Genomic DNA, 25,278 nt, shown 5'->3' on the forward strand with positions numbered 1-25,278 from the left:
CGAAACCGCGGCTGGGCTTGCTGAGCCGGCCCAGGCTGCTCCTGCCAGGAGCCGTCTCGCTGGCGTGGGGAGCGTGGCCAGGGCGGTGCGGTGCCGAACAGCCGTGTCCCCACGTCCCCACCAGCTCTCAGGCCTGGGCAGGTGACTCCGTGTGCCGAGTCTTGGAGGATCTCCTGGCTCCCCAGAGCTGTGGGGGGAGCTCAGTGTGGAAGCAGAGCCACACCCCTCTTTTCAGGCACCCCAAAAATCCTCTGGCCATGTGTATGAATGAGGCTGATGATGGCCAGGGTCCTCGGTCCCACTTGGCACTGGGGGGGACCCAGCCCCCAGTTCCCATCCATGCTGGAGGCACTGGGGGCCCAAGGCCCTGCCAGAGTCCTGCCAGGAAGGGGGAGGGGGCCAACGGAAGGGCCCGGAGGACCAAAAAAGCCTCTATTAATTATTCATCTGGAGAAGTGAAGTGAAGAAAACACAACACGTGGAAAAGGGCTCTGCCTGCCCGGGGGTGAGAAGCGGAGGGAGGGGGGAGCACTGAGGGGGGGCTGCAGGGGCGGGGGCATCCAGGTGCCAGGGTGCCGTGGCAGCAGCAGCAGCAGCAGCAGCAGCAGCGGTGGCATCCCGGGGTGCCGTGCACCTCTGGGAGGACCTGCAGCACTGCTCTGCCACCATGGAAACGCCTCGGCTCGGCAAACCCATGGCAACACCCACCTCCACATGGAAACCCCCCGCTCCTGGCAACGCACACGCCGCCGCCAGCACCCGCACGCCCGCCGCGCTCACCACGGGGGTCCCCCCTTCCCCCCACGGCCCCCTGATTTGGGGGGCCACAGCAGATGCGCCGAGTGCTCCAGCAGGGATGGAGGGACCCGGAGTGGCAGGTCACAGACCCAGTGCATCACAGTGTGTGACCGCTTGCCAGTGCCCACCAGGCGTCACCCCCAGGGTGTGGGGACAGAGCCCAGCACATGGAGGGGGCTTGGCTGGGCTTTGCTACAGTGGGATATGGTGTTTGTGGTGGGATGGCTGGGGGACACAACCAGGTGGCTTTGCTCTCCAGAGGATGCAAAAGGCCTCAAGCTCTCCAGGAGCAGCCCTGGTTCTCCCCCATTTCCATGCCCCTCTGTCTGCTCCACCCTGTGCCCCTCGTGCTGAGGACGAGCAGCTTTTTTGGCTTCAAAGCGGTGAGGACTGGAACAAAGCCTTCCACCCTCCATCCGTGGGCATCAGGGGGTGGCTGGAGCAGGGTGGGCACAGGGGCAGGGCAGGGCAGGGGCAGGGGACCCGCTTTGCCCGCCTCGGTTAATATTTAACCGCAGCTTCCTGTGACAGCACGTCGCAACCACAGAGCAGAGCCAGCATTCAATAAATCATCGCGCTGGGCTGGGAGCTGGGCTGGGGGAGCGGCGGGCGGAGGTGGGGGGGGCAGCGCCCAGCCGAGCGAGAGGGGGAGCCGATAAATAATTCATTAAATAAATAAACATGGCGAGAGCGCGGGGAGGAGGCAGGAGTGTAACCAAGAAAGGGCTCGGTGAACGCGGGCATGAAATATTCACCAGCCACACCTACCAGGCCCCAACGCGCTGAGCTCAGGGCTCCCGACCCGCCCGCGGGAGCCAGGTGCCGGCACGTGTCCAGCCAGACACGGCAAGAACATGCCAGTGGTAGGCAGGGCGGGTGGCCTGGGTCGGGGAGTAGGCACTGCTGGCATGTCCATGTGGCAATGAGCTGTCCTGGCTCCTGCCAGCTCCTGGCAGCGCTTGGGGCAGCCCCTCGCAGCCCCACGCTGGTGTTTGGGCACGAGGCCGTCCTGCCAGGCAGGCTGGGATGCCTGGGGAATGCTCAGCTCACTCGGCGTGCCCGCTGGCTGCCAGACCCGCTCCTCGCTGCCCCTTCCCTTTTATATTCCGTGTTGGTTGTTAAATTTGAATGAAGCCTCACGGATGGCTGCGCTGCCTCAGCGCCTTGATGAGCACCGGGCAAGCGTCTGAGCCCTCCCATTGCCCAGGCAGAGGAGAGACCCCTAGCCCTGGAGGTATCTTGTGGGACACCCTGGGGCTGGGCTCGGAGTGCTGGCAGTGTGGACACAGGGATGGTGAAAATGAATGGCAGTGACACGGGCTACCAGGCCACCTCCCTGGTCCAGGCAGAGCGACCTCATGCCAGGGTGGCTCGGAGGTGAGCCTTGCACAGAGGGACGTGGGGACAATTCGTTAATTAACACCTCATCAGCCTGAGCTCGTTGATGTGGAGCTGGACGGTGCGGGATTGGAGCGGATGGCGCTGAGCCCCGGCCACCAGCGAGCGGGCAGCGGTGCTGGGGCTGCAGGAGGAAATCAGTTTCCTCACTGGAGCCGCTGGATGAGGCTGTTTGTGGTTCCCAGCACCGGCGCTGGGGCTACTCCTGCTGCCCAGTGGGAGGAAGCTGCAGGGTTCCTGCCCTGGGCGCCGGGCGCCTGCTTGTCGGAACCCTGGCTCCGGCAGGCCCTGCCGTGCCAAATCTCACCCGCCCTGGGTGTGTGGGCACCCGGAGGTGCCGGGTGGGAGGCTCCCAGGGCCGGCAGCCGCGGTCCCGACGCTGTCCCGGCACGCGGGTGGTCCCAGGTAGAAACAGGTCACCACGCACACACCACTCTCAGTTCAGCCCACCCTGCAGCTTGGCCAGTGCTGAGCTGGAGTGCCGGGTAGTGCCCGCCTGTGCCCTCTGCCACATCCCATGTCCCAGCAGCCCACACGCCAGCAGCCGGGACTACCTGGCAGGAAGCGCCTGAGTCAGCAGCCGGCACCGGGTGACTCAGCCGGCTCCTTTCCTCGCCTTCCCGCATGGCAAAACCTCCCTCCCGGCCTCAAGATCACTCCAATATCACCCGCTGGTGGCAGCCCCAGCCTCGCTCCCAGCCCCTCCTGCTCCGCCACGGCCACGGCTGTGCCGGGTGGGAGCCGTGTGGCGTGGGCAGGGCGAGCACGGCAGGGGCCTGGCACGTGGCCCCGCTGCAGCAGCAACGGCAGTCACAGCTCCCTGGGGAAGGGACAAGGACACTGAGATGGGTCTGTGGTCCCCAGCCCCAGCACTTGGCTCCCCGCTGGCCCTGCAGCACGGTGCTCTGCTTGTCCCAGCCGTGCCACCTCGATGTCCCCTGCGAGGTGTCTGGGGGTGCCTGAGTGACATTAATCCAATGAAGGGGTGACAGGCAGTCTTGATATCCTGCTCCCACTGTCCATAGAACACGGCACAATCAGCATCTGGGAGCACTGGCAGAGGTGGGAGCGCCAGGCTGGGGGTGATGGGAACAGGTCCACGCTGTGGTTCTCCCCATGCTCCTGCCCTGACCCATCAGGCAGTGGTGCCAGGGGAACTGCAGCCCCTCAGCGCCAAAAGAGGGATGGGGTTGGGCACAAGAGTCCCGGGGAACACAGGAGCCATCCCAGGAACCCACAGCTTGGCCGTGTGGGGACAGTGGGGACAGTCCAGCTCTGGGCCCCAGTGCCCCCTCGGGGACAGCCCCTCCCCATCCCATCCCGGGCAGGAGCCGTGGCGGTGGGTGACCCCCCCGGGGAGCGGGGCCAGGTGACACAGTGCCCTTGGTGCCAGGCAGAAGAGCGGAGAATCCAATGAGCTAATAAATTGAGGGGGGGGGGCAGCAGGGGGCCAGGGCTAAGCGTGCAGGCGCAGGAGATTTCAGGGCCTGAAATATTCATCAGGTCTGATGCAGCGCCTGCCATCACGGCGGCCGTGAGCACCGGCATGGGAGGGGGGGCTTCAATAATGCATCGCTCGCAAAAGGCTCCTCAGAGGGGCCAGGGGCGCAGGGACTACCGTGAAAATGGGGTGTCCCTCCAGCAGCTGCAACTGCCCCAGCCCAGTGCTGCTGGGAGCCACGTGCTGGGCAGGGGACAGAGCAGGCAGCGCTGGTGGCACCATCAAGGATAGCCAGGACAGCACCAAGAGGTGCTGGGGGGAGTGAGGTGCCCTGAGGGGGTGGCAGAGGACCCTGGGTGGGTGGGCAGCATCGCTGCAGCCTGGCAGTGGGTGCCCAGTCGCTCCACCTAGGGTAGGTGGGGGGTGCCATGCCTGGGTGTGAACGCGGCCCCCATGCCCCCCGTGCGGGGCGTTGCTGTCGCAGCCACTTTGTGCTCCTTTGCTCAATAATTCAGTGCATTGATCCGCCTGTGCTGCGTTTGCCTCTGGCCACGGGCCGGCCACGCCATCCTCCTGCCAGCTGCTGGGACCTGCCCATCCTGTCCCTGTGCCCAGGTTGGACCGTGGGGATCCAGGGGGCTGCCCGTGGCAGAGCAGGGCACGCCAGCCCTGTGCCTGGCAGAGCCAGACGCTGGCCAGGCAGCACCGGGATCTGGCACAGCTAACGAGGTAACTTTGCCAGGGAAGCTTGTTAGCGGCCTAAGGATCAAAGGAGCACAGGGCAGATCGATGGACGTGGGGAGCGGGGCCTGAGACGTGCCAGGGCTGCAGCCTCTCCATCTCCCCAGCATCCTCCAAGCGGACAGGTGCCCAGAGGGGTTGGACGGCACCGAGGGAGGTGTGAGCCACTCATACTGGGTGCCACAGTGACACCCTGGCACTCAGCACTGTGGCTGACCCCACAGCACCCACTTGGGCACCCTTGGGAGCCCACTCCAGCCCCTGTCCTCACTGTCTGGATGCCCTGGGGATGGGGACAGAGCGTGGGGACAGACAGGAGATTTGCACCCACCCGCTGATGTCCCAGTTGTCCTCCTTGGGGATCCGGAGAGGGTCCCAGCATGGGGACCCTGCAGGCCCTCAGTATGCAGCAGGTCCAGGCAGTGCTGGCAGCAAAGGCAGGTTCTGCCCATCCCTCTTTCCAGCACAGCAGGATTATTGTCCATCAGGATTACATCGGGCTGGAGGAGGGGGGCCCTCCAGCACGCACAAGGGCACGGGCAGACAGACACAGTCAGGGACAGACAGACACAGTCAGGGACAGACAGACACCCCAGCCCAGAACGGCGGTGGTGCAGGCAGTGTTGCCCGTGCCCACATCCCCACACCTTGGTTACCCTCCCTGCCACACCAACCGCCACCCTGGCCCCCAGAGCAGCCATGTCGGTGCCCACTGTTCCCACCCAGCAGCCAGGACCGGCCAGCGGAGCCACAGCCGCTCACCCCATCCCACGGGATGCGGGTGGGATGTGACAACCCCTGCGCTGGCGCCAGCCCCGGTGCCCGCACCCTCATTGCTATGGCAGGAGCAGGCTTGGTGCGTGCAGCTCCGGTTAATTAGCCGGTGCGGGCCGGCTCCCTCCAAGCCCCCGCTGAGTGTTTTGCTAAATTATAACCTTGACGATGCGCATCATCAGGCGGCTGCTCGGGGGAAGAGCCGCCCCTGCCCGCCGTGCCCTGCACCGAGCACCGCTGCGGTGCCGCGGAGCTGCCCAGCTGGGGTGGCATCACGCTGGGTTGGCGTCGCGCCAGGGTGGCACCGCGGAGGGGTGGCATCCCTCTGAGTGCTTGCGACCAACGGGTGGCGAGGGGGCTGGCCCGAGGTGGGTGATGGGCTCCCTGGCGTGGCCACAGGGTCCGGAGGAGCCCGTGGCCAGTGCCCGGTGTCCAGCGCATCGTGCCCCATGCCCTGCGCAGCCAGTGCCCCCCTCCTCAGGGCTCGGCACGCGTGTCCCCCCAGCACACGTGTCCCCTCGGCATGGCGAGCCGGTGGCCCCGTTTCCATGGTGACACGGAGCCATTTCCCATCTCCGGGATGCTCTCGGCAGCTCTTTGGGTGGGCGCTGCAGCCGTTGCCCTTCGCCCATGGCGGACAGGCAGGGATGGGCCCCACTGTCCTGGGGGGCCGTGCTTCTCCCTTCCAGCCTTCTGGGGAAGGGGCACCAAGCCCCGTACCCCCCCTCCGTGTGTCCTAGGGCTGCCCCAGGACGGCTGTCGTGCCTGACCCGATCCTCCTGACCCCGGGGTGGTGAGGGGTGCTGGGGCCACGCTGGGGCTCCTGTCTCGGCGTGGCTGGGTGGGGGGACTGTGTCAGCGTAGCCAGATAAAGGGATCCAGAGCCAGGAGTGGAAGCTGCTGGGAACACCACGGGGCTGGGAGACCGTGCCCGGGCTCTTCCCGGCGCCACGATGCACCCACGGTCCCTGTCCTCCTGGCGAGCCGAGGCATGGGGTGGGTATGGCCGTGCCGTGCCCCTACCTCGCCGCCCGCCGTGGCTCCCAGCCCCCGGCACGGCACGGCTCTTTATCCCCCTCTCCATCTCAGCGCTGCCTATTAACATTTCCCATCACTTGCTATTCCAGGCGATAAATTTTTTTCCTTCCAAATTTCAGAGCCTTTCACTCCCACCCACCTGGGGCTGCCCCACGGGGGCACCCAGCATCCTCATACCCCCCGCCGCTCCTCCCCATGGCACCCCAGGCTGGCGTGGGTGGCACGGGGGGTTGGGGGGGGGGCCCTGAGGCGGGGGGGATGGCGAGACAGAAGGGACGGGCTAATGGAGCCCATTCCTTGAATAGATTCAATTTCTGCCGCGGCGGCTGCGGGGTGCGGAGCCATCAATTGGATTCAGGGGACGGGGAATCTGATTTGGAGCGGCCGCGCCATCAATTAGCCGTTATTGATGGCATTGCTCATTGGAAGTCGATGGGATTTGAAGCCGGCGGTGGCTCCCGCATACCAAACAACGCCGGCTCAAGGACAGGACCCCGCTGAGCCCGGACCCAGCGCCCACCCCCGGGGGCGCCAGAGGGACCCCTCGGCCTGGCCTGGGAATCCCTGGGGGGCTGGGGAAGGGGCAGACCCCTCTGGAATACCTGCATGGGAGTCCCATATGGTATGGCTGTCCCCTGGAACACGGGGGCCTAGAACGGCTGCATGGGGGTCCCACAGGGCACAACCCTCCAGATTCGCTGCATGAGGGTCCTGCAGGGCACAGTTGCCCCCCCAGCATCTTCATATGGGGGTCCTTTGGGGGGGATTCCCCCACCCAGAGTCTTCCACATGAGGATCCCACAGGGCACAGACCCTGGGAATCCTCGCATGGGGATCCCACAAGGCATGGTTGCCCCCAAGAACCCCTGCACAGGGGTCCCACAGGGCACAGCCCCCTAGAATCCCTGCATGGGGGTCCCATAGATCATTATTTCCCCCAGGTGGGCCCTTGAGCATCCCTCATGGGGGTCTCTTGGGTCAGATGTCCCCCAGATGCTTTCATCTCCCCCCCATCACCACCACTTGGGGTGGGGCCTCCCAGGGGATGTTCCCCCCGCACTAGGTAGCCTCTGTGGGCACGGGGATGGGGTGGCCCCTGTCCTGAGGGGTTGGGGTGCAGGATGGGGTGTGGATTGGGGTGCAGGATGAGGTACATTTTGGGGTGCAGGATCGGGTATGGGATGGGGTGCAGGCTGGAGTACAGGCTGGGATGGGGTGCAGGTTGGGATGCAGGATGGGATTCAGGCTGGGGTACAGGCTGGGATGGGGTGCAGGTTGGGGTACAGGCTGGGATTGGGTGCAGGATTGGGTGCAGGATGGGGTATGGGATGGGGTGCAGGTTGGGGTACAGGCTGGGATGGGGTGCAGGTTGGGGTGCAGGCTGGGATGGGGTGCAGGACTGGGTGCAGGATGGGGTACAGGCTGGGATGGGTGCAGACTGGGTGCAGGATGGGGTGCTGGATGGGATGGGGTGCAGGTTGGGGTACAGGCTGGGATGGGGTGCAGGTTGGGGGATGGGGTGCTGGAGGTTAGGTGGGACAGGCTGGGGTGCAGGTTGGGGTACAGGCTGGGATTGGGTGCAGGATTGGGTGCAGGATGGGGTGCTGGATGGGATGGGGTGCAGGTTGGGGTACAGGCTGGGGTGCAGGTTGGGGTACAGGCTGGGATGGGGCACAGGGTGTGGCGGGGGAAGGGCAGGCAGCAGCGGTGGGAGGGGGGAGGGGAGCGGCGCGGTCGATGCTTTCGCTCAGCCTCTCTTGCCAAGCAGCTTCTTTCTCCCAGAAGCCATAAAACCTGTCTGACGTGCCCGGCACCACTGCGGCAGGCGGCCGGCAACGCCTGCGCGGCGAGGGGCTGGGGGACCCTGCTGTGGGCAGCCCCGGGGGCAGCTGGGCCACATCTGAGCCCCCTGGGAGGGCAGTGGGGGACTGCATGCATGGGATGGGGGAGCAGGAGCCTCAAAGGACCCTCCTGTTGGTGGGTGAGCCTCGGGGTGTGGCTGCACTGGAGCCATGACCCTGGCAGCGACGTGGTTGTGCTGTGGGATCGGCCCCCGCAGTGGCCTGGGTGCCCACTGGGGAAGGGGAAAACCCCCTCAAAGCCCCCCATTTTGGGAGTGCATCTCACAGGGTGTGTAGCAGACAGGCAGATGGATGGAGAATGACTGCCCCGTGGGCACCCCAACCCCGTGCAAGGGCAGCAAGTGGGGCCAGGGTGCCCAGGTGGGGGTTTTGGGTGAGTGACCCCCAACCCTGCTGCCCCCTGACCCTCTGTCCTGGTGCTCATCCCACCGCCAGGTGCTAATTACCGGCAGCTCGCCTGTAATTAAAGCTCTCTGGTGTCAGGAGCTGACGACTCAATATCAAACCACTGCAATTAAACCCTGGGCCTTAAAGGCCTTGGAGGGAGAGAGGGGCGGAGACCCCCCCACCGGAGCGACCACCCTGGCACCTCTGCAGGGCGGGGGAACGGTGGGGGGACCGCACACCCAGAGCACAGCGATCTTGCAAACACTGTATTGCTCAGTCACTACCAGGGGTTAAAACCAAACTGAGGGCACGGAGGAAGGCGTCTTCCCAGAAGACAGATCGGTGTGTCCTCACCGGAGGAGGAGGAGGACACGGCAGTGGCGGACGCCGCCATCGGAGCTGCTGCCCCGCTCCAGGGCCTGGGGGGGGTCCCTGGGCCCCTGGGGCAGGGGGTCCATGGGGGAAGGCACGAGATGAGGCGACGGCCGTGGGGCAGAGCAGGCATTCGCTGAGGGGAGCCCAGCGCCGGGGCGATGCCATGGGGGCGGTGCCGGTGTCCGGTGGTGCTGACCCCTGGCAATCCCAACGAGCGGCGATGCCGGTGGCAAGCGACGGCCCTGGGAGGGAGAGATCCCCATCAAGGGACGCTGCAGTGCAGCAAGTGAGTGCCCACCCACCACCCCAGAGCCTCCCTGCTCCCCCCTCACCTTCCAGCCCGGAGCTCCCGGCCCTGGCTTGGCTTCTCGGAGGTCCAGCGGGTGGGTCGTGGCCTGGGGCTGCCCCACGGGCTCGAGGGGGTTGGCGGTGAGGAAGAGTCTGGAAGCGGCGCCGGGGCAGAGGAGCCCGTCCCCCCACCACGGGCAGTGCCGGGGTCAGATCCGGAGCAGGGCCAGGAGCACGAGTGCCAGGCAGGGGCTGTGGGGCTGTGGTGGGACCGCCGTGCCCCGCGCAGGCACAGCGTCTGCCAGAGCAGGAGCAGTGGTCAGGGTGAGCCACTCCCCGGGTCCCCAGCACCCACTGACCCCCCTGTACTCACCCTCGGGTCCCCCACGCCCACGGGGCTGCGAATTGGGCACCTCTGTCACCGGCTCCGGCGCTGAAACGAACCCCACCGGTGTCAGGGAGCGGCTCCCCTGGGCTCCGGGGCATCGCCCCCGAGGCCTCGGTACCCCCCCCCGCGGGGACCGGGCTGCCCCGGGGGCGAGGGAGCTCCCGGGTTTTGGGGCACAGTCCCTCCCCCCCAGCCCGACTCACTGGTGCCTCGGCAGCAGACGGTGACGCGCAGCTTCAGGCAGCGCCCGGCACTCTCGGGGCTGGGGACGGCTGGGCAGGGTGGGGGGATCAGCGGGGACCCTCGGCACGGCCTCCCCGGCCCGACGGGACCCCCCGACGGCGGGTCAGCGTGGGCCTGGGGCGCCCCCTCCCGGCGGATTGAGGGAACGGCGCCCACCGGGCGCCCCCACCCTGCAGCATCCAGACCCCACCCTGCACCCCGAACCCGCGGGTATCCAGAACCCCCCACCCCGGCTACCCCAAACCCGCAGCATAAAGACCCCTTCCTCACACGCCCCGAACCCAGGGGCATCTAGACCCCCTCCCTTCCCCCAGGCACCCCGAACCCCGGGGGCACCCCGACCTCCTTGTGCCCTCAACCCTGGGCATCCCTAAACCCCGAACCCAGGGGCACCTCGACCCCACTATGTGCACCCTGACCGCATCGTACCCCCATCCCGGGGCATCCAGACACCTCCAGCACCCCACCTTCCTATGCACAACCCACCCCGGGGCATCCAGATCCCACTCTATACCCCAACCCCGGGGCATACAGACCCCTCCAGCACCCCACCTTCCTATGCACAACCCACCCCGGGGCATCCAGATCCCACTCTATACCCCAACCCCGGGGCATACAGACCCCCCCACCTCGGGCACCCTGAAGCCAGGGGCATCCTGACACCCCGCTATGTACAACCTGATCCCCTTGTGCCCCACCCCGGGGGCATCCAGACACCCCCTGCACCCGGAATTCAGAGTATCCAACCTCCCCTCGTGCACTTTCACCCCAGGGCATCCAGACCTCACCCTACATCCTGAACCTGGGGTGCCCTGACCCTCTCGTGCCACCCACCCAGGGCATCCAGAAGCCTCCTGCAACCCAACCTCCTCATGCCCCCACCCAGACACCCCCTGCACCCTGAGAGCATCCAGAAACCCCCTGCACCCTGACCCCCTCATGCCCTCACCCGGGACACCCAGACATCCCCCTGCACCCCACCTCTCATGAAGCCCTCAGCCCAGGGGATACAGAACCTCCCTGATGCCACATCCCCCAGAACCCCAAGTCCCAGGGCACCCCATATCCCCCTGCACCCCAACCCCTTATGCCCCCATCTTTGGGGCATCCAGACCTCCCTGCACCTCAACCCCAGAGTTATCCAGACTCCCCCCAACCTCAGTTGGGGGGATCCAGATTCTGGGTGTACCCTAACTCTCCCTTGTGCCCCAAACCCAGTTCCACGGAGACCCTGGTGGGGCTGCACCCAAGCCCCCTGACACGCTCTGACCCCGGGGGGGGCTGCACCCAGAGCCCCAACGTGCCGTGACCCCCGGTGCAGCCCTCCCCATGGCACCCGGGGTGGGGGACACTCACAGATGTAGTAGTAGGTCTCCCCCGGCTGGAACTCGAAGCCGAGCGAGAAGGGGGTGAAGCGCTGGATCTTCTCGGAGAAGCGGACGGGCCCGAAGGGCGCCCGGGGCCGGTTGCACTCCCACCGCTTGAAGGCGCCGGGGGTCTCGTAGCAGCCGCGATAACCCTCCCGGTCCACCATGAAGAGCGTGAAGGTCTCTGCCCGGCCGGCGGGCACGGCCCCCTCGTAGTGCGGGCAGTAGATGTCCAGGTAGTCATTGATGGCCACCTGGATGGAGTAGTCGTCCCGCAGGAACCTGCCGGTCGAGACGAGCCGGGGGGTTCGCCGGGAGGGGTGTCCCGCTGCCCCCCCGGCCCCGGCGGTGCAGGGAGCTGGGCTTTCCCCCAAAACAGAGACCGGACACCGCCCGCGCCACGCAGCCAGGCATCAGCTCGGATTAGCCGCAGGCCGCTGGAGCTGAATGGGCTCGGCCACCACGGCCGGAGGCGGGGGGAGAGCCACGCTGCCCGGGCACAAAGCCCCTCGCCCCAGGCACCCGCCTCGCCGCTGATCGGACATGACACCCCGGTGGGGGGCCGTGCGGCGGGACGCTCCCGCACCGGCACGGTGCTGGCAGGGGGCGGTGGCCGGGGCAGGGGGCACGGGGCGGGGAGGGGGGCTCCGGCGGCAGGGAGGGCAGGGGAGGGGGCCCAGCTCAGGCACGGGCAGGATGCAGTGAGCTCACAGTGTGTGCGGCCAGGCCGGGGTGGAGCAGACAGCTCTGCGGGCACACACGAGTGCACACACATGTGCACACACGTGCACTGCACACGCTTGGTGCTGGGAAGGTAATGGAGCTGGGGGGGCTGTCAGGGAGACCCCAACCCCCCTTCATCCACCCCGGTGCAGCCGGTGTTCATGGACGGCGCAGAGTCCCGGCAGAGAGCAGAACATTCATCACTGGGATGGCAGCACTGGTGAGGGGGGGAATTCGGGCCTCTGAGCCCCCCAGCAGGGCCGGGGGCTACTCGAGGACAGGATGGGGCACAGGCTCCCACTGACTCAGAGCATCCCACGGGCAATGCTGGCCGGGGCAGGCCCGGGCAGGGCCGAGGGCTGCCTGACCCTGCTGAGGGGCACACGGAGCCCCACTCCCCACAGGTGGTGAGGTCCCACCTCTCCCATCCGCAGCGGGGGGAGCAAGGCAGCAACTGTGCCCCCAGCCCTGCCCGTTGTGTGCCCACCTGGCCCAGTCCTGCAGGCCCAGGGCACAGGACCTGCATGGGGCAGCACAGCCAGTAGGATCCTGGCCCAGCATCCTGACCCTGCCCCCTGCTCCCTGAAGCTGGGAAATACCTAAAATGGAGGAGGCCAGGAGCAGGGATAGGGCCAGGGCTGGACCCCGGCCCACCGGTGATGGCAGAGCCCACAGGCAGTACCCCTGGCAGGGTAGGGGCTGGGGTGGCCCCCAGCAGCGGGGACATCCACCACAGGAACCCACAGCCCTCTCACTGCCACGCACCAGCTTGATGCCACCAGAGGATGCCCAAAGCTCAGTGCCACCAAGGGCACTCAGGCTCGGCACAGGTGGGTACCACCAGGGACTTGGCAGCACCAGGAGTGCCCACCAGCTCGGTGCCACCGAGGACTTGGTGCCACTGGGATGCTCACTGGGGGCTTGGTGCCCCCAGGAGTGGCCACCGAGTTGGTGCCACAGGGGACTTGGTGCCACCAGGGCTGCCCACTGAGGTGGAACTCCCAGAACTCAGCATCACCAGGGTAGGCTCACCTGCTCCATGCCACCCAGGGCTCGGTGCCACCAGCAGTGCCTGGGGCTCAGCACCACCCAGGGGTGCTCACTGCCTCGGTGGCACACTAGGGTGCCCGGTGGCTCTGTACCACCCAGGGTTTGCTACCATTGGGGATGCCCAGTGGCTCGGTGCCCCTCAGGGCTCAGCACCACCCAGGGGTTCTCACCGGCTCGGCAACGCCCAGGGCTGCCCAGTGGCTCGGTACCACCGTGGCTCGGTACCACCGGGAGGTACCACCGGGGGCCCGGTGCCGGTGGGGATGCCCAGGGGCTCGATACCACGGGGGCTCGGTACCACCGGGGCCACTCACCTGCTCAGCACCACCCCGGGGCTCGGTGCTGCACCACGGGGATGCCCGGGGCTCGGCACAGCACCACCGGGAGATGCTCCCCGCCTCGCTCCCACCGGGAGGTGCTCCCCGTCTCGGTAACTCTCCCAGGGGCGCTGGGTGGCCCGGTGGCGGGGCAGCCCCGCCCCCCCCGAAGCCCGGAGCCCCCCTCCCACCGCCCCTCCCGTCCCATCCCATCCCGTCCTGTCCCAGTGGCGGCGGCGCGGGGCCCGGGGATTCGGAGGGGCCCGGGCCTCGACGGGGCCCGGGGCGCACAAAGGCGGCGGGGCCGGCGGGGGCGGCCGGCGGTACCTGGGGTTGCTGCCGTTCCAGTGGACGCCGTGGCGGGTGACGCGCACCGGCGGCGCCCAGAGCAGCGGCGCCCAGAGCAGGAGCCCGAGCAGCGGCGCGGGGCGCATGGCTCCGCCGGCGGCGGGCGGGGGCGGCGGGGGCGGCGGGCGGGGCGGCCCCGGCGGGGCTCGGCACGGCCCGGCCCGCCCCGACAACTTCGGGCCAATCCCGCCGCGCCGCCGCCCGGCAACTTCACCGAGTGCCATTAACCCTTGGCGGGCGGCACCGGCACCCACGGGCGCCGAGACCGGCAAGACCCCCCCCGGCCGGTACCACCGGCATCCAGCGGCGACGGCACCGGTACCGGCACCGGCACTGGGACCGGCACCGGCAGCCACGCCCCAATCCGGCAACCCCCATACCACCGACATGCACCGGCACCGGGACCGGCATCCCTGGCAACCCCTTGGTACCGCAGACATCACCGGCACCGAGGCCGGCACCGGCTCCGAGACGGGCGGACCTCCCACACCGACTGGTACCGCCGACATGCATCTACACCGGCACCGGCACCGGCAGCCCGGCTGCAATCCAGCTCCTCGCCACCCTCCCGGTGCCCTCCCGGTGTCCCCACCCCAAGCCGGCACCGCCTCGGTACCGTGAACATCTACCGGGCACCTGGGATTGGCATCCCTGGCACTGCCCGGTACCTCCAGCATCCATCGGCACCAGCATCGGGACCGGCAGCTCCAGCCCAATCACTGCCGTGAACATCGATGGTCCCAGGAGAGGTTGCTCCCCGTGCCCACCCTCCCACCCTGGCTGGGCATCAGCACCCACTGGCACCAGCACGGGGTGGGCACTGCGGGGACCACAGAAGATGGTCTGTGCCCACCGAGCAGCTCTTGCACACACGTCTGCCCAGGACCACCAGGCAGCTCCTGCCCACGTGTGTCTGTGCCCACCGAGCAGCTCTTGCACACGTGTGTGCTCATGCGTGTGGCAGCTCCTGCCCACGTGTGTCCCTGCCCGCCAGGCAGCTCTTGCACACGTGTGTGTCTGTGCCCTCAGGGCAGCTCTTGCACAGGTGTCCCCATACGTGTGTCAGCTCCTGCCCATGTGTGTCCCTGTGCAAATGGAGCTCTGGCACACGAGTGTGCCCGTGTGCCTGGCAGATCTTGCACACTTGTGTGTGTCCATGCACACAGGGCAGCTCTTACACACACGTGTCCACACAGACTCAATAGCTCTTGCCCACGTATGTGGCAGCTCTTGCACACACACGTGCATGGGCCCACAGGGCAACTCCTGCCCGCACATGTCAGTGCCTGCCAGGCAGCTCTTGCACACACGTGTGCCCATGTGTGTGTCTGTGCACACAGGGCAGCTCCTGCACCTGTCTGTGCCCACCAAGCTGCTCTTACACACACGTGTGTGCCTAAGTGTGTCCCTGCTCACAGAGCAGCCCTTGCACATGCGTGTGCTCACATGTGTGGCAGCCCCTGCCCATGTGTGTGTCCGTGCACACAGCACAGCCCCTGTGCACATATGTGCATGTACAAGGCAGCTCTTGTACACGCATGTGCATGTGCCCACAGAGCACACGTGTGCCAAAACCCACAGGGCAGCTCTTGCACACGTGTCTGCCCATGTCCGTGGCAGTTCCACGGCCCCTACCCACGTGTGCCCGTGCTTATGGAGCATCCCTTACACACACACGTGCCCCCCGCAGACCGAACAGCCCCGGCACACGCGTGTTCACACGTGTGTGGCAGCCCCCACCCACGCGTGTGCCCGTGCCCACAGAGCAGCTCTTACACACACAAACACACGTGCCCGTGCACACAGGACATCTCTTACACGCACGGTGTCCCCCCGTGTCCCCTCGCCCACGTGGCCCCTCGGGACACCGACACCCCCCCCGCTGCAGGTGCGCGCGGTGCCCGCCAGGGGGCGCTGAGCGCCGGGAGCCCTTTCCGGCGCGGGGGCTGCTGGGAGTTGTAGTTCGGCGCCGCTCCCCCCTCCGGTGTCCCGGGGCCGCTCCCGGTGTCCCGCTGTCCCGATGTCGGTCCCGGTGCGGCGGAGGCAGCGCGCAGGCAGCTCACAGTCCCTTTATTGACGTGGCGGGGGGGGCCCGGCTGGGTCCGGCGGGGCTCGGCCTTGTCCCCGCCCGTGGCTCAGGCCTCCGGCGGGGCCGGGGCGGGCCTGAGGAGAGAGGCGGGGGGGCGATGGGGTGAGAGGGGGGGTCCTCACAGCTCTCCCCGCCCCCCACAGACCCCCTCCTTGCTCCCCCACGTCGTTTCTCACCCCCCATTTCTCCCGGATCCCCCTGTGTCCCACCCCCTGCCCCCTGCCCCTCAACTGGCCCCCTGCAGACCCCACCCCACAGACCCCCTCCGCTGGTCCTGACCTTCCATTTCTCCTGGATCCCCTTTTCCCCCCACCTGCACCTCACTCTGGCCTCTGCAGACCCCCACCCTGGCCCTTACACCCCTTCTTCCCCCCACACTGCCCTTATTCTGATGCCCCATTTCTCCTGGTTTCCCCCTCTGCACCCCCTTTGACCTCCCTGCACCTTTGCTGACCCCACTGTGGCCCCCTATACCACTTCTTCCCTCCCTTGCTCTGGTTCTGACCCCCCCATTTCTCATGGCTGCCCCCTCTACCCCCTCTCTGGCCTCCGCTGACCCCACCCTGGCACCCCACACCCCTTCTTTTTCCCCCTCCCCAGGTTCTGACAGCCCCATTTCTCCAGGCTGCCCACTCTGCCCCCTCTCTGGCCCTGCTGCAGACCCCACCCTGGCACCCCACAGCCTCCCCTCACCACCCCAGACCCTACAGCCCCCCTAGGCCCCCCAGCCCTGTCCTGCCCCCCTCCTCTGTGCTCACCTGGCAGGGATCACTGTGACATAGGGGTGCCCGGGGGGGGTCTCGCTGCGGGCCAGTGAAGGGCCCGGGGGGTTCAGGGGCAGCGGCCGCTGCGGTGGGGGTGGCTTGGCTGGACCTGGGGGCTGTGGGGAGGGATGGAGAGAGGGGGTGTCAAAGCTCCAGCAAGGTCTGACCCCCCCAGTGGGCTCAGGGGGGTGGGAATTCGCCTCCTGCCCCACACGCAGGCGCCGCCGCCGCCGTTACCTGAGGGCTCGGCAGCACCACGGGGTCCGCGGGCAGCGGGCGCGTGGGGGGGGGCGGCCTGTCCGAGGGGGGCCTGGGCAGAGAGGGGGACAGTGAGAGAGCGGGGCTGGTGGGGGGGACAGGGAGAGTGGGGGGAGGGCACAGGGACCAGCCTCCTGCTGGGCAGGAGGGGTTTGTGGGGACAGCCGTGTCACAGAAGTCCCCAAGAGCTGGAGCGCAGCCAGGCATGCAGTGGGGGCCGGTGGGGGGGCTGAGGGACCCCCATCCACCCGCCCGGGTGTTACCTTGGGCACAGGGTCCGGCGGGAGGGGCCGGGAGGGCGGGTCGGGCCGGGCCGAGCCGAGGGCAGCCGGCTGCGGAGAGAGGGAGAGCGGGGACAAGCCATGCAGCATGCGGAGACCCCCCTCCCGCTGCCAAGCAGAGACAGAGACCCCCCCCTCAGCCCGCAGCTCCAGGGCTCAGCCCTGCCTTGGGATGGGCACCGGTCCCGGCAAGCGGCCGGTGCCAAGTGGCCGTGCCAGGCTGCTCCTGGTGCCACAGAGCGGGGACCAGGCGGCCTGGGCATGGGGGACCTCAAGGAGCAGAGCGAAGCCCCCGCCCTCCACCGCTCCCTCATCCTCACCTTGCTGCCACGCATGACCTGCAGCTCCGTGGCCTGGCGCCACTGCGGGGGCCGGGGGCGCGCTGGGGGGCCCTGGCTGCCCGATGGGGGCTCTGGCTGCGAGATCCTGCGAGGGAAGAGGCAGGGTGAGACCCCGCTCGCTCGGGGCACTCGCGGGGACCCCGCACGGCGACCGAGCCACACCGAAACACCAGCAGAAGCCCAAGAGAAACGAACCCCTCGGCGCTGGAAGAGGAGACACCCCCCGTGCCCCCGGGGGGGCTGCCCCACACCCCCGCGGGCACTGCCAGGGGAAGAGCGCAGCACCGGAGGCCTTGCGAAGCAGGACAGCTCGGGGACAGCCCCACGCCCGGGCGCCGGCGGTGACGTTACCCGCTCCAGCCGTCGGCGGCTCCGGGACCCAGGAACCGCACCCGGGTCTCAGCACTGTGGGGAGAAGAGTGGGGGGCTCAGCCCAAAGGCTGGGGGGGGCAGGGGGGCAGCGGTGGGAGGGGACGTGGGGCGACGATGCACGACGGGGCTGTGACCTGTGCTGGGGACGCACACGCAAACACACGCACGGGCTGTCACACGTGCGGGGGACACGCGTGCACAGCGCTCAGTCGGCCGCCCTGGGGGACGCACACGTGTGTGCGCACATGCACACGCCCCGCTGACACGCTACACGCACGCACGCCCGCATGCACAGGGCTCTGGTGCCTGCCATGGCGTGCAGGGGCGAGCGTGGCACCTGCGTGGCACATGCGTGCAGGGACACGTGTGCCACAACACACACGCAGAGAGGCGTGTGCGCCACAGCGCAGACATGCAGAGCTGTGTGTGTGCCACCTGCATGCCACAGCACATACATGCAGAGGTGTGTGTGCCACCCGCACGCCACAGCGCACGCGTGCAGAGGTGAGCGTGCCATCAGTGCTATCTGCGTGCCACAGCACACGTGTGCAGAAGTGAGCATGCCATCCACGCGCCACTCGCGTGCCTCGGCACACGCATGCAGAGGCGTGTGTGCCGACAACCCCGTGCCCTCCCACATTCCCCCCCACACGTTCCCCCATCCCCGGTACCTGTACTGGCAGGAGGTGCCCTTGCCGAGCTGGCAGAGGTGCTTGTGCAGGCCGGCGCGGCGGGCGCAGCAGAGCCCCAGTGCCAGCGCCAGCCCCAGCAGGGCGCTCACCAGCAGGGCCGTGGGCAGGGCACTGCCGCCTGTGGAGAGTGGCACAGTGGCACGTCAGCTCCCGCCCGTGGCCCGTCACCCCCCCCACCCTGCGCCCGGCACAAAGCCCCATTCTCCTCGTCCCTCACCTCGCTCGAGGCCGGCGGGGCCGCTGTCCTGGCTGCCCCCCGTGCCGGGGCTCTCGCAGGTCGGGGGGGCCCAGCCCCGCTCGCAGTGGCAGTGCCCGTGGTTGTTGCACACCTGGGGAGGATGACACCAGTCCAGCTCAGCCCCCATGCAGGGCAGGTCCCCACCTCCACCACCCACTCCCTGGCCCTGCACTCACCCCGTGCCCATGGCACTTGCTCTGGCACTGCTGGTCACCCAGCACGGAGACGTCCTGGCACCGGTGCTGGAGGCACATCTGCAGGGGAGGGGGGGATCAGCATTTGAAGACCCCCCCAGCCCCTTCCCTGCTGCCCTGGCACTCACCTTCCCAGGGCCACAGGCAGTGCCGGGCAGCACCATGGCTGCATCACTCACGTCCTCGTCTCCAGGCAGGGGGTCCCCTGGCAGGACCCTCCTGGTCTGTTCCCACGGGTGCTGCCACGCTGGCACTGCAGCATCCCGCAGCCAGCATCCCTGTGGGGACAGAGGGGTCAGGTCAGGGGGGAATGGCAAGGGACAGATAGCACAGGATGGGGACATCACTCACTGCTGGGTGCAGGCGATGTAGGAGCCGTTGGGGAGCTGCCCGCAGTGCCCACGTTCATCCCCTCTGGCGTTCAGGGTGGCCATGCAGGAGCTGGAGACGGGGCTGGCGCCTGCAGCGGGGGGACAATGAACCTCAGCACCCCCACCTGGCCCCTGGACCCCCCTCCCTGACCCTGGCCCATGCCATACCTGTCCCCAGCAGCTGCTGGCACTGCCCCTCGTAGGTGGCACAGGCCCCGCCGTAGCAGCGCGCCCGCCCGCCGGCGCAGGGCTGCCCGTCCTGCAGGAACGTGTCGGGTGGGCAGTGCGGCGAGACCCCATCGCAGAACTCAGGCAGGTCACACTCCCCCCGCGGCTCCCGGCACAGGTGCCCAGCGTGGCGCAGCTGTGGGGGATTGGGGGGGGGCACAGTCAAAAAGGGACCCCCCCCAAAGCCAGTGGGGGACTCGCCCACGATGGGTGCCCATCCCCACGCACCTGGCAGTCCTGGCAGCAGGCGTCCCCGCTGGCACACACGGCCCCCGGCATCAGCTCGCAGGAGCTGCTGTTGCAGCAGTGATCCGTGCACTCCTGTGGCAGAGGGGCTGCGGTCAGCGGGTGGCACTGGCACACTGGAGCTCACCCTGCCAGCCCTGGACACACTGGGGCACAGGGAGACCCCAGCCCACCCGGAGCCCCCACCCATACCACGCTGAGGCCGCAGTCACAGCCCTCGTCTGACTCCAGGAAGAAGTTCCCACAGGTGGGGCTCCCGGCCAGGAGCTGGGGCTCGGGCACGTTGGACAGGCACCAGCCCTGGCCCTGCTGCAGGCTGCGCTCCAGGTCCTGCTGGCTGCAGTTGCTGAAGCTCAAGCCGGGTGTCAGCCTGTAGGGCCGTGAAGGGGGTGGTGAGGCAGGGAGGAGGCTCGGCCCCAGCCCCCCCGCAGCCCTGCCCGCTGCCCTCACCCTGTGGGTGAAGCCATGATGCAGCCGCGGTCGTGCCGGAGGTCGCTGCAGTCGCAGAAGCGCCCGGGGCTGTCGTGGCGCATGCCCAGGTTGTGCCCCAGCTGATGGGCCACGGTGGAGGCAACGACCAGGACGCTGACCGAGTGGTCCTGTGGGGACGAGGGGGGGTGTCAGGGAGGGCAGGTGGTGGGAACACGGAGTAGAGGAAGGGGGTACTGACCATGCTGACCCCCCCGGAGCGCGTGGGGGAACACATGGAGCCTTGAGTCGACATCCCCACCGCGACATCGTCAAAGTGGGCACCCCTGGGGGAGAGAGCACAGGGGGTCGGGGGGCTGCCACAGCCTCACCCCCCCGTCCCTATCCTGTCCCCCACTCACGTCAGGAGCTGAGCGTTGTCGTGGGGCAGCCGGGGCAGCAGCTCCTCCCGGCGCCAGCGCAGGAACCGCTCCAGCGCCGCCCGGGCGCTGCCGCCCACCGTGATCCTGTCGCCCTCGCTCCAGACCTCCACTGCCAGCAGGGCCACCCGCACTCCCAGCGGCCGGAAGAACTGGGGGTGGGGCACAGAGGGGTCAGAGGCCCCTGGCATCGCACTGGGCACTGGGCTGGGATGGACAGACCCGAGAGGGACTCACCGCGTCCACCTGGTTGGCGATTTCCAGGGTCCGGGTGCGAACACGTTGGAGGTTGGGGTAATTCTGGAACTGGGGGTGACAGGGACAGGGGTCAAGGGAGTGGTTGGGGAGGGGGTAGCCCTTGTTCCGGGCACACTGCCCAGCACTCACCGCAGTGTGGTCCACTACCATCACCAGCTCCACGAACTGCTGCTCCGCTGCTGCCCGCTTGCCCTGGGAACAGAGCAGGGTCAGAGCGCTGATACAGGGACCCTCCCCATGGGGCAAGACCTCTCCCCCACCAGTGACCTACCCTCTGTGACCTGGAGGGCTCTGTCACCTCTGCCCCGGGGCCGGGGTCCAGGGGATCCTGCCCGCAGGCCCGTGGTGCCACCCGGGCCACCCAGGGATGGAACGCGACGTGCTGCTCTGCAGGGCCACTGTCTGGCTCCAGCTCGTAGCCCCTGGTCTCTGACAGCTGGAGGTGGCCACTAGGGAAGGGGAGAGGAGCTGGGAGGTGGAGCCTGCTCCACCAGCAGCAAACTGGGAGTGGGCTCACAGACCACCGCGCTCGGGGGCTCACCTGAGTCCTTCACAGGCACAGAGGTTGGCCCAGGAGTCAGGGAAGCCCTGCACTGTCCCCTGGTAGCAGCAGTTGTCCTGCAGCAGAGAGGGGGGGCTCAGAATCCAGCCCCAAGCTGGGGTCCCCCTGGGGCATGGGAACAGCTCGGGGACACCTCAGGAGACCACCACACCCGAGCCATACCTTCTCTCTGGGCGTCTCCATCACCCACGTGCCATTGGGCAGGTAGTAGAGCAGCGCCCCTGTGGCCTGCACCAGATCCCTGCCAGAGACTCATGTCACCCCACAGCAGGGACCCCCAGCTCACCCCTCCCTGAGCACACACTGGGAGCCCCAGTACCTCTCACTCTGCAGCAGGTGCACCCTTGGACCCCCAACCCACCTGTGCCAGGGATGGAGACAAGGAATAAGGGACCCCCCCTCCCCGTGCACCATGGATGGAGACAGGACCCCCACCCTGCATGGGTCTGGGACCCCTTTCCCACTCCCATCCCCACTCTGCCCCAGAGCCGCAGACTCACCAGTTTTGCTCCAGCTCCAGCACCAGCCTCATCCCCTCCAGCTCCAGCAGGACCCTCAGCTGGGTGGGGAACCCCTCCTGCCACAGGCCATGGTTAGGGGGGATACTCCCTGCCCCAAGCTGCCCCCCCTCCCCACACACCCTCAGGAGCACTGTGACCCCCGCAGGGTGTCGGGGGACCCGCCTGGCCCTGGCACGTGCCCGGAGGGAGAGGTCGGAAGGGATCCCCTGCCCAGCCCGGCCCCCACCCTCGCTCCCTGCAGGAAATGTCCCTCCCTCCCGGGCTCATTGTGCTGGGGAAGGGGGGGTTGGACGGAGTGGGGCCCCCACCCCATCCCCCCGCGCTTCCTGCCCGGTGCAGCGCAGCGGAAGCGTCGGAGAGACTCCCAACGGCCACGGGGTGGGATGGGCCCTTCCTCCCCAGCTGGGAGGGGCTCAGGGTGGGTACCCCGACCCAAAAAGTCCCTCCCAGCATCAGGAGGGCAAGGGGGATTTGCTGGGATGCCCCCCTCCCCACTGCCCCTGGGGTTCTGGGTGCTGGGACCTCCAGGGATGTGGCACCAGGACACTGTGTGTCCTGCACTGAAAAGGGGACAGGAAGCCCCCCCCCACGCTGTCACAAGCATAAGGGACCCCAGGGATGTTGGTGGGGGCTCACCTGGGTCGCCTCTGCCAAGCTGAGCCTTTGGTTGCCCCGCAGAACCCATGGGGTCACGGGCCAGTAGTGTCCTTGTTCTGCACTGTGCTGCCACGAGCTGTCACCTGCACAGGGCCCAGGTGTGTCACCTCTGTGTCACCGCTGTGTCACCCACCGTGGCCCAGACCTCACGGTGACCCATCACATCTCAGACCCCCGTGGTCACCCACTGCATCCCCGACGCCCACGATCACCCACTGCAGCCCACCAGGGCAGGGGAGCAGGAACAGGGACCCCCACACTCACCCCACAGCAGCCAATACACCACCTCCCCGCAGAGCCGGGGGGGACCCCTCCGTTTTTTGGACGGAATGGGCTCCCTGGCCAGGCCTTGCGTCACCTCGGCCAGCTGCCCAGTACACCAGCGGAGGGACTGGGCAGGGCTGGGAGCCCGGCCCGGCTGACTCAGAGACCCCCTCGCCAGGTCTCGGGGGGGACTCCTTCCCTCCCGGGGCCCGGGAATGCCGGAGGAGGGTTGGGGGGTACGCAGACCCCGCTCCCCAAGGCCCCATCAAGCCCAGTCACAGCCGGGTCCCCATGGCTGGAGAATTGGGGCACCGAGGATCCCGGGAGGACACACCGAGTGTCCCGGGGTTGGAACACCGAGAATCTCCGGGAGGACACACCGAGCATTCCGCGGGGGACACATCGAGCGTCCCCGGAGTGAGGGGCACGGAGCACCCTGGGGGGAGACACCGAGCATCCCCAGGGGGGCACACCGAGCGTCCTGGGGAGGGGGGACACCGAGCATCCCCGGGAGGACACACCGAGCATTCTGAGGGGGGGGACACCGAGCATTCCGGGGGGGGATACACCGAGCATTCTGAGGGGGGAGGACACCGAGCATTCCGGGGGATACACCGAGCGTCCTCGGGGGCGGTCACCGAGAGTGCCAGGGAAGGGGGCACCGAGCTGTCGGAGGGGCTACGACACCCCGATCCCATCCCGGTCGGCGGCTCCCCGCGGGTATCCCTGCGATGCCCCGATGGGGTGGGGGGGCGAGGCGCGGTCCCGACCGACCCCCACCCCCGGACCCCTGTTCCCCGCTCACCTGAGGCGCTCCCGCTGCCCCCGGTGCTGGCGGCGAGGAGCATCCCCGCGGCCAGGAGCAGCCGCGGCCCCATCGCCCCCGTGGCCCCCCCGGGCCGGCGGCCCCGCGATGCCCCGCCGCGGCCGCCCCCGCCGGCTCCCGCCGCGCATGGCCCCGGCACCGGCACCGGCACCGCCACCAACCCCGCCCGGCTCGGCCCCAGGGGCGGAACTTCCCGCCCGGCCCCGTTCCCCCCGTTCCGCTCTGCCGGCACCGCCCAGCCCGGGGCGGGGAGGGGGTGGGTTCTGCGTGCGCCGGGAGTAGCTGGTGATGCGCGGGGGTGCCGTGACGGAGACTCCGGTGGTGATGCTGCGTGTGGGACCCCTGCCCTCCTCGTCCCGAGACCACCGCCTGCATCCCTCTGGACAGCGGAGACCCCTGCCTTCATTACTTCACGGAGTGGAGACCCCCACCTCCATCCTCCGGGACAGCAGAGACACCCACTTTCACTATCTCATGCTCTGGAGACGTCCCCGTTCATCTACCTGCACACTGGAGACCATCACCTTCATCACCCCGTACAACAGAGACCCCCACCTTTATCCCCCAGGGCTGCAGAGACCCTCACCTTCATCATCCTGTACTCCAGACACTGCTGCCTCCATCATCTCATGCATTGGAGACCCCCATCTTCATCATCCCAGGCAATGGAGACCCCCACCCTCAGTACCTGCACACCTCACCCCCCCAACCTTCACCTCAGAAGACCCCGGGCCTCCATCCCCTCTACACCCCCTTTCTTCCCTCCATATCTGATCCCTACTCCCAGCAGATGCCCCCCACAGACCCTACTTCATGGGGGGGTCACAGCCTTTATTTCCTGGGCCCCCTCCTCTCTGCTGTGCTGGGAGAGGCCGGGACCGTGGGGCTGCTGGCGAGGCATGACTTGCCCCGCTCCCTCCAGCACCGCTCGCAGCCCGAGGGAGCTGCAGGACTCCTGCCTAATCCAGTTCTTCATTGTCAGGGGCAGGAAGATGGTGTGGGCAAGGCTTTATGGCTGCCCCATCTGGGTCACTAAAACGTTGTCCCAAAACAGGCTCCTTCCCCCGGTGTGCAAGAAGCGATTCGATTCGATTTGATTTGAGCTCCTGAGCCGAGGAGTTTGATTCATTTCCAGTTCTGCTCAGGCAGCGCTGGGGGTCAATCCCCAACACAGCCCCCAACCAGCAAAACTGGTCACTATTTCTACACTTTAGCAAACAGGCATTAAATGTTCATGGGCTACAAGTCACGTGGTTCCTCATTAGTTGGTATTTTATCTTCTATTGGTTCAAGGATCCTCTCACTTCTCCTGATGATTAGGCCACATGCTCAGTTTGCTCCTTCTTTTGAGTCAGTGGGTTTTTTGACTCGGTGGTCGTGACCACCTCTTGCTGGAATTACCCAGTTTGCCCTTTGAATTTGGTGGTTGGCTTTGTTTCTTCCTCATCACCTCGTAGTTGTGTGGCCCAGTGTCCTTGGTCTGTTGGTTCAGCGTTCCTCTGGCCTTGGTTCCCACGGAAGCATTGGCTGAAGTTTCTTCCCTCTACAGCTGCAGGTACTAGGGCCTATTAGACCTGCAAAACTGACACATGTTAAATAGAATCTCTCTGTTTGGAATCCCTACACCAGGGTGAGCAGCACCCACCGTGCTGGAGCAGCACCGTTGTGATGCGGGAACCGACGGTGTTCGAGTGTTCCAACGGAAAGGTTGCGACGTGGGAACCGACAAC

The 25,278-nt window shown here is 67.6% G+C and overlaps 2 protein-coding genes across 2 annotated transcripts; both read right to left on the reverse strand.

The window, feature by feature from the left end:
• Positions 1-8,778: 8,778 nt before the first annotated feature.
• Positions 8,779-13,624, reverse strand: EFNA4 (ephrin A4). Its single transcript, XM_050327875.1, has 6 exons — positions 13,518-13,624; positions 11,090-11,382; positions 9,694-9,762; positions 9,476-9,535; positions 9,147-9,400; positions 8,779-9,056 (listed from the first exon to the last, which is right to left on the reverse strand). Exons 1-5 carry the CDS (start codon positions 13,622-13,624, stop codon positions 9,312-9,314), a joined length of 618 nt encoding a protein of 205 aa, XP_050183832.1. The 3' UTR covers positions 8,779-9,056; positions 9,147-9,311.
• Positions 13,625-15,364: 1,740 nt separating this feature from the next.
• Positions 15,365-23,676, reverse strand: ADAM15 (ADAM metallopeptidase domain 15). The gene is given in 24 exon segments (XM_050327839.1): positions 15,365-15,701; positions 16,386-16,507; positions 17,251-17,356; positions 17,623-17,676; positions 18,315-18,453; positions 18,553-18,664; positions 18,750-18,827; positions 18,896-18,963; positions 18,966-19,045; positions 19,119-19,227; positions 19,307-19,502; positions 19,595-19,687; positions 19,805-19,982; positions 20,063-20,211; positions 20,283-20,367; positions 20,443-20,612; positions 20,698-20,766; positions 20,848-20,910; positions 20,990-21,167; positions 21,260-21,336; positions 21,443-21,521; positions 21,781-21,857; positions 22,438-22,541; positions 23,528-23,676. Coding segments are annotated over 24 exon segments (2,487 nt in total). The 5' UTR covers positions 23,601-23,676; the 3' UTR covers positions 15,365-15,673.
• Positions 23,677-25,278: the final 1,602 nt, after the last annotated feature.

The sequence above is a fragment of the Myiozetetes cayanensis genome, unplaced genomic scaffold, assembly GCF_022539395.1.
Source record: "Myiozetetes cayanensis isolate MyiCay16 unplaced genomic scaffold, myiCay2020 scf35, whole genome shotgun sequence".
Lineage (NCBI taxonomy): Eukaryota > Metazoa > Chordata > Aves > Passeriformes > Tyrannidae > Myiozetetes > Myiozetetes cayanensis.

What these genes read in the sequence shown, in the direction of transcription:
- EFNA4 (XM_050327875.1), bottom strand. Translation starts at nt 13,624, where the DNA reads ATGCGCCCCGCGCCGCTGCTCGGGCTCCTGCTCTGGGCGCCGCTGCTC. An exon ending in TGGAACGGCAGCAACCCCAG is followed by an intron (nt 11,383 to 13,517) that starts GTACCGCCGGCC and finishes CTCGACCGGCAG; the next exon opens with GTTCCTGCGGGACGACTACT. An exon ending in CGTCTGCTGCCGAGGCACCA is followed by an intron (nt 9,536 to 9,693) that starts GTGAGTCGGGCT and finishes GGTTCGTTTCAG; the next exon opens with CGCCGGAGCCGGTGACAGAG.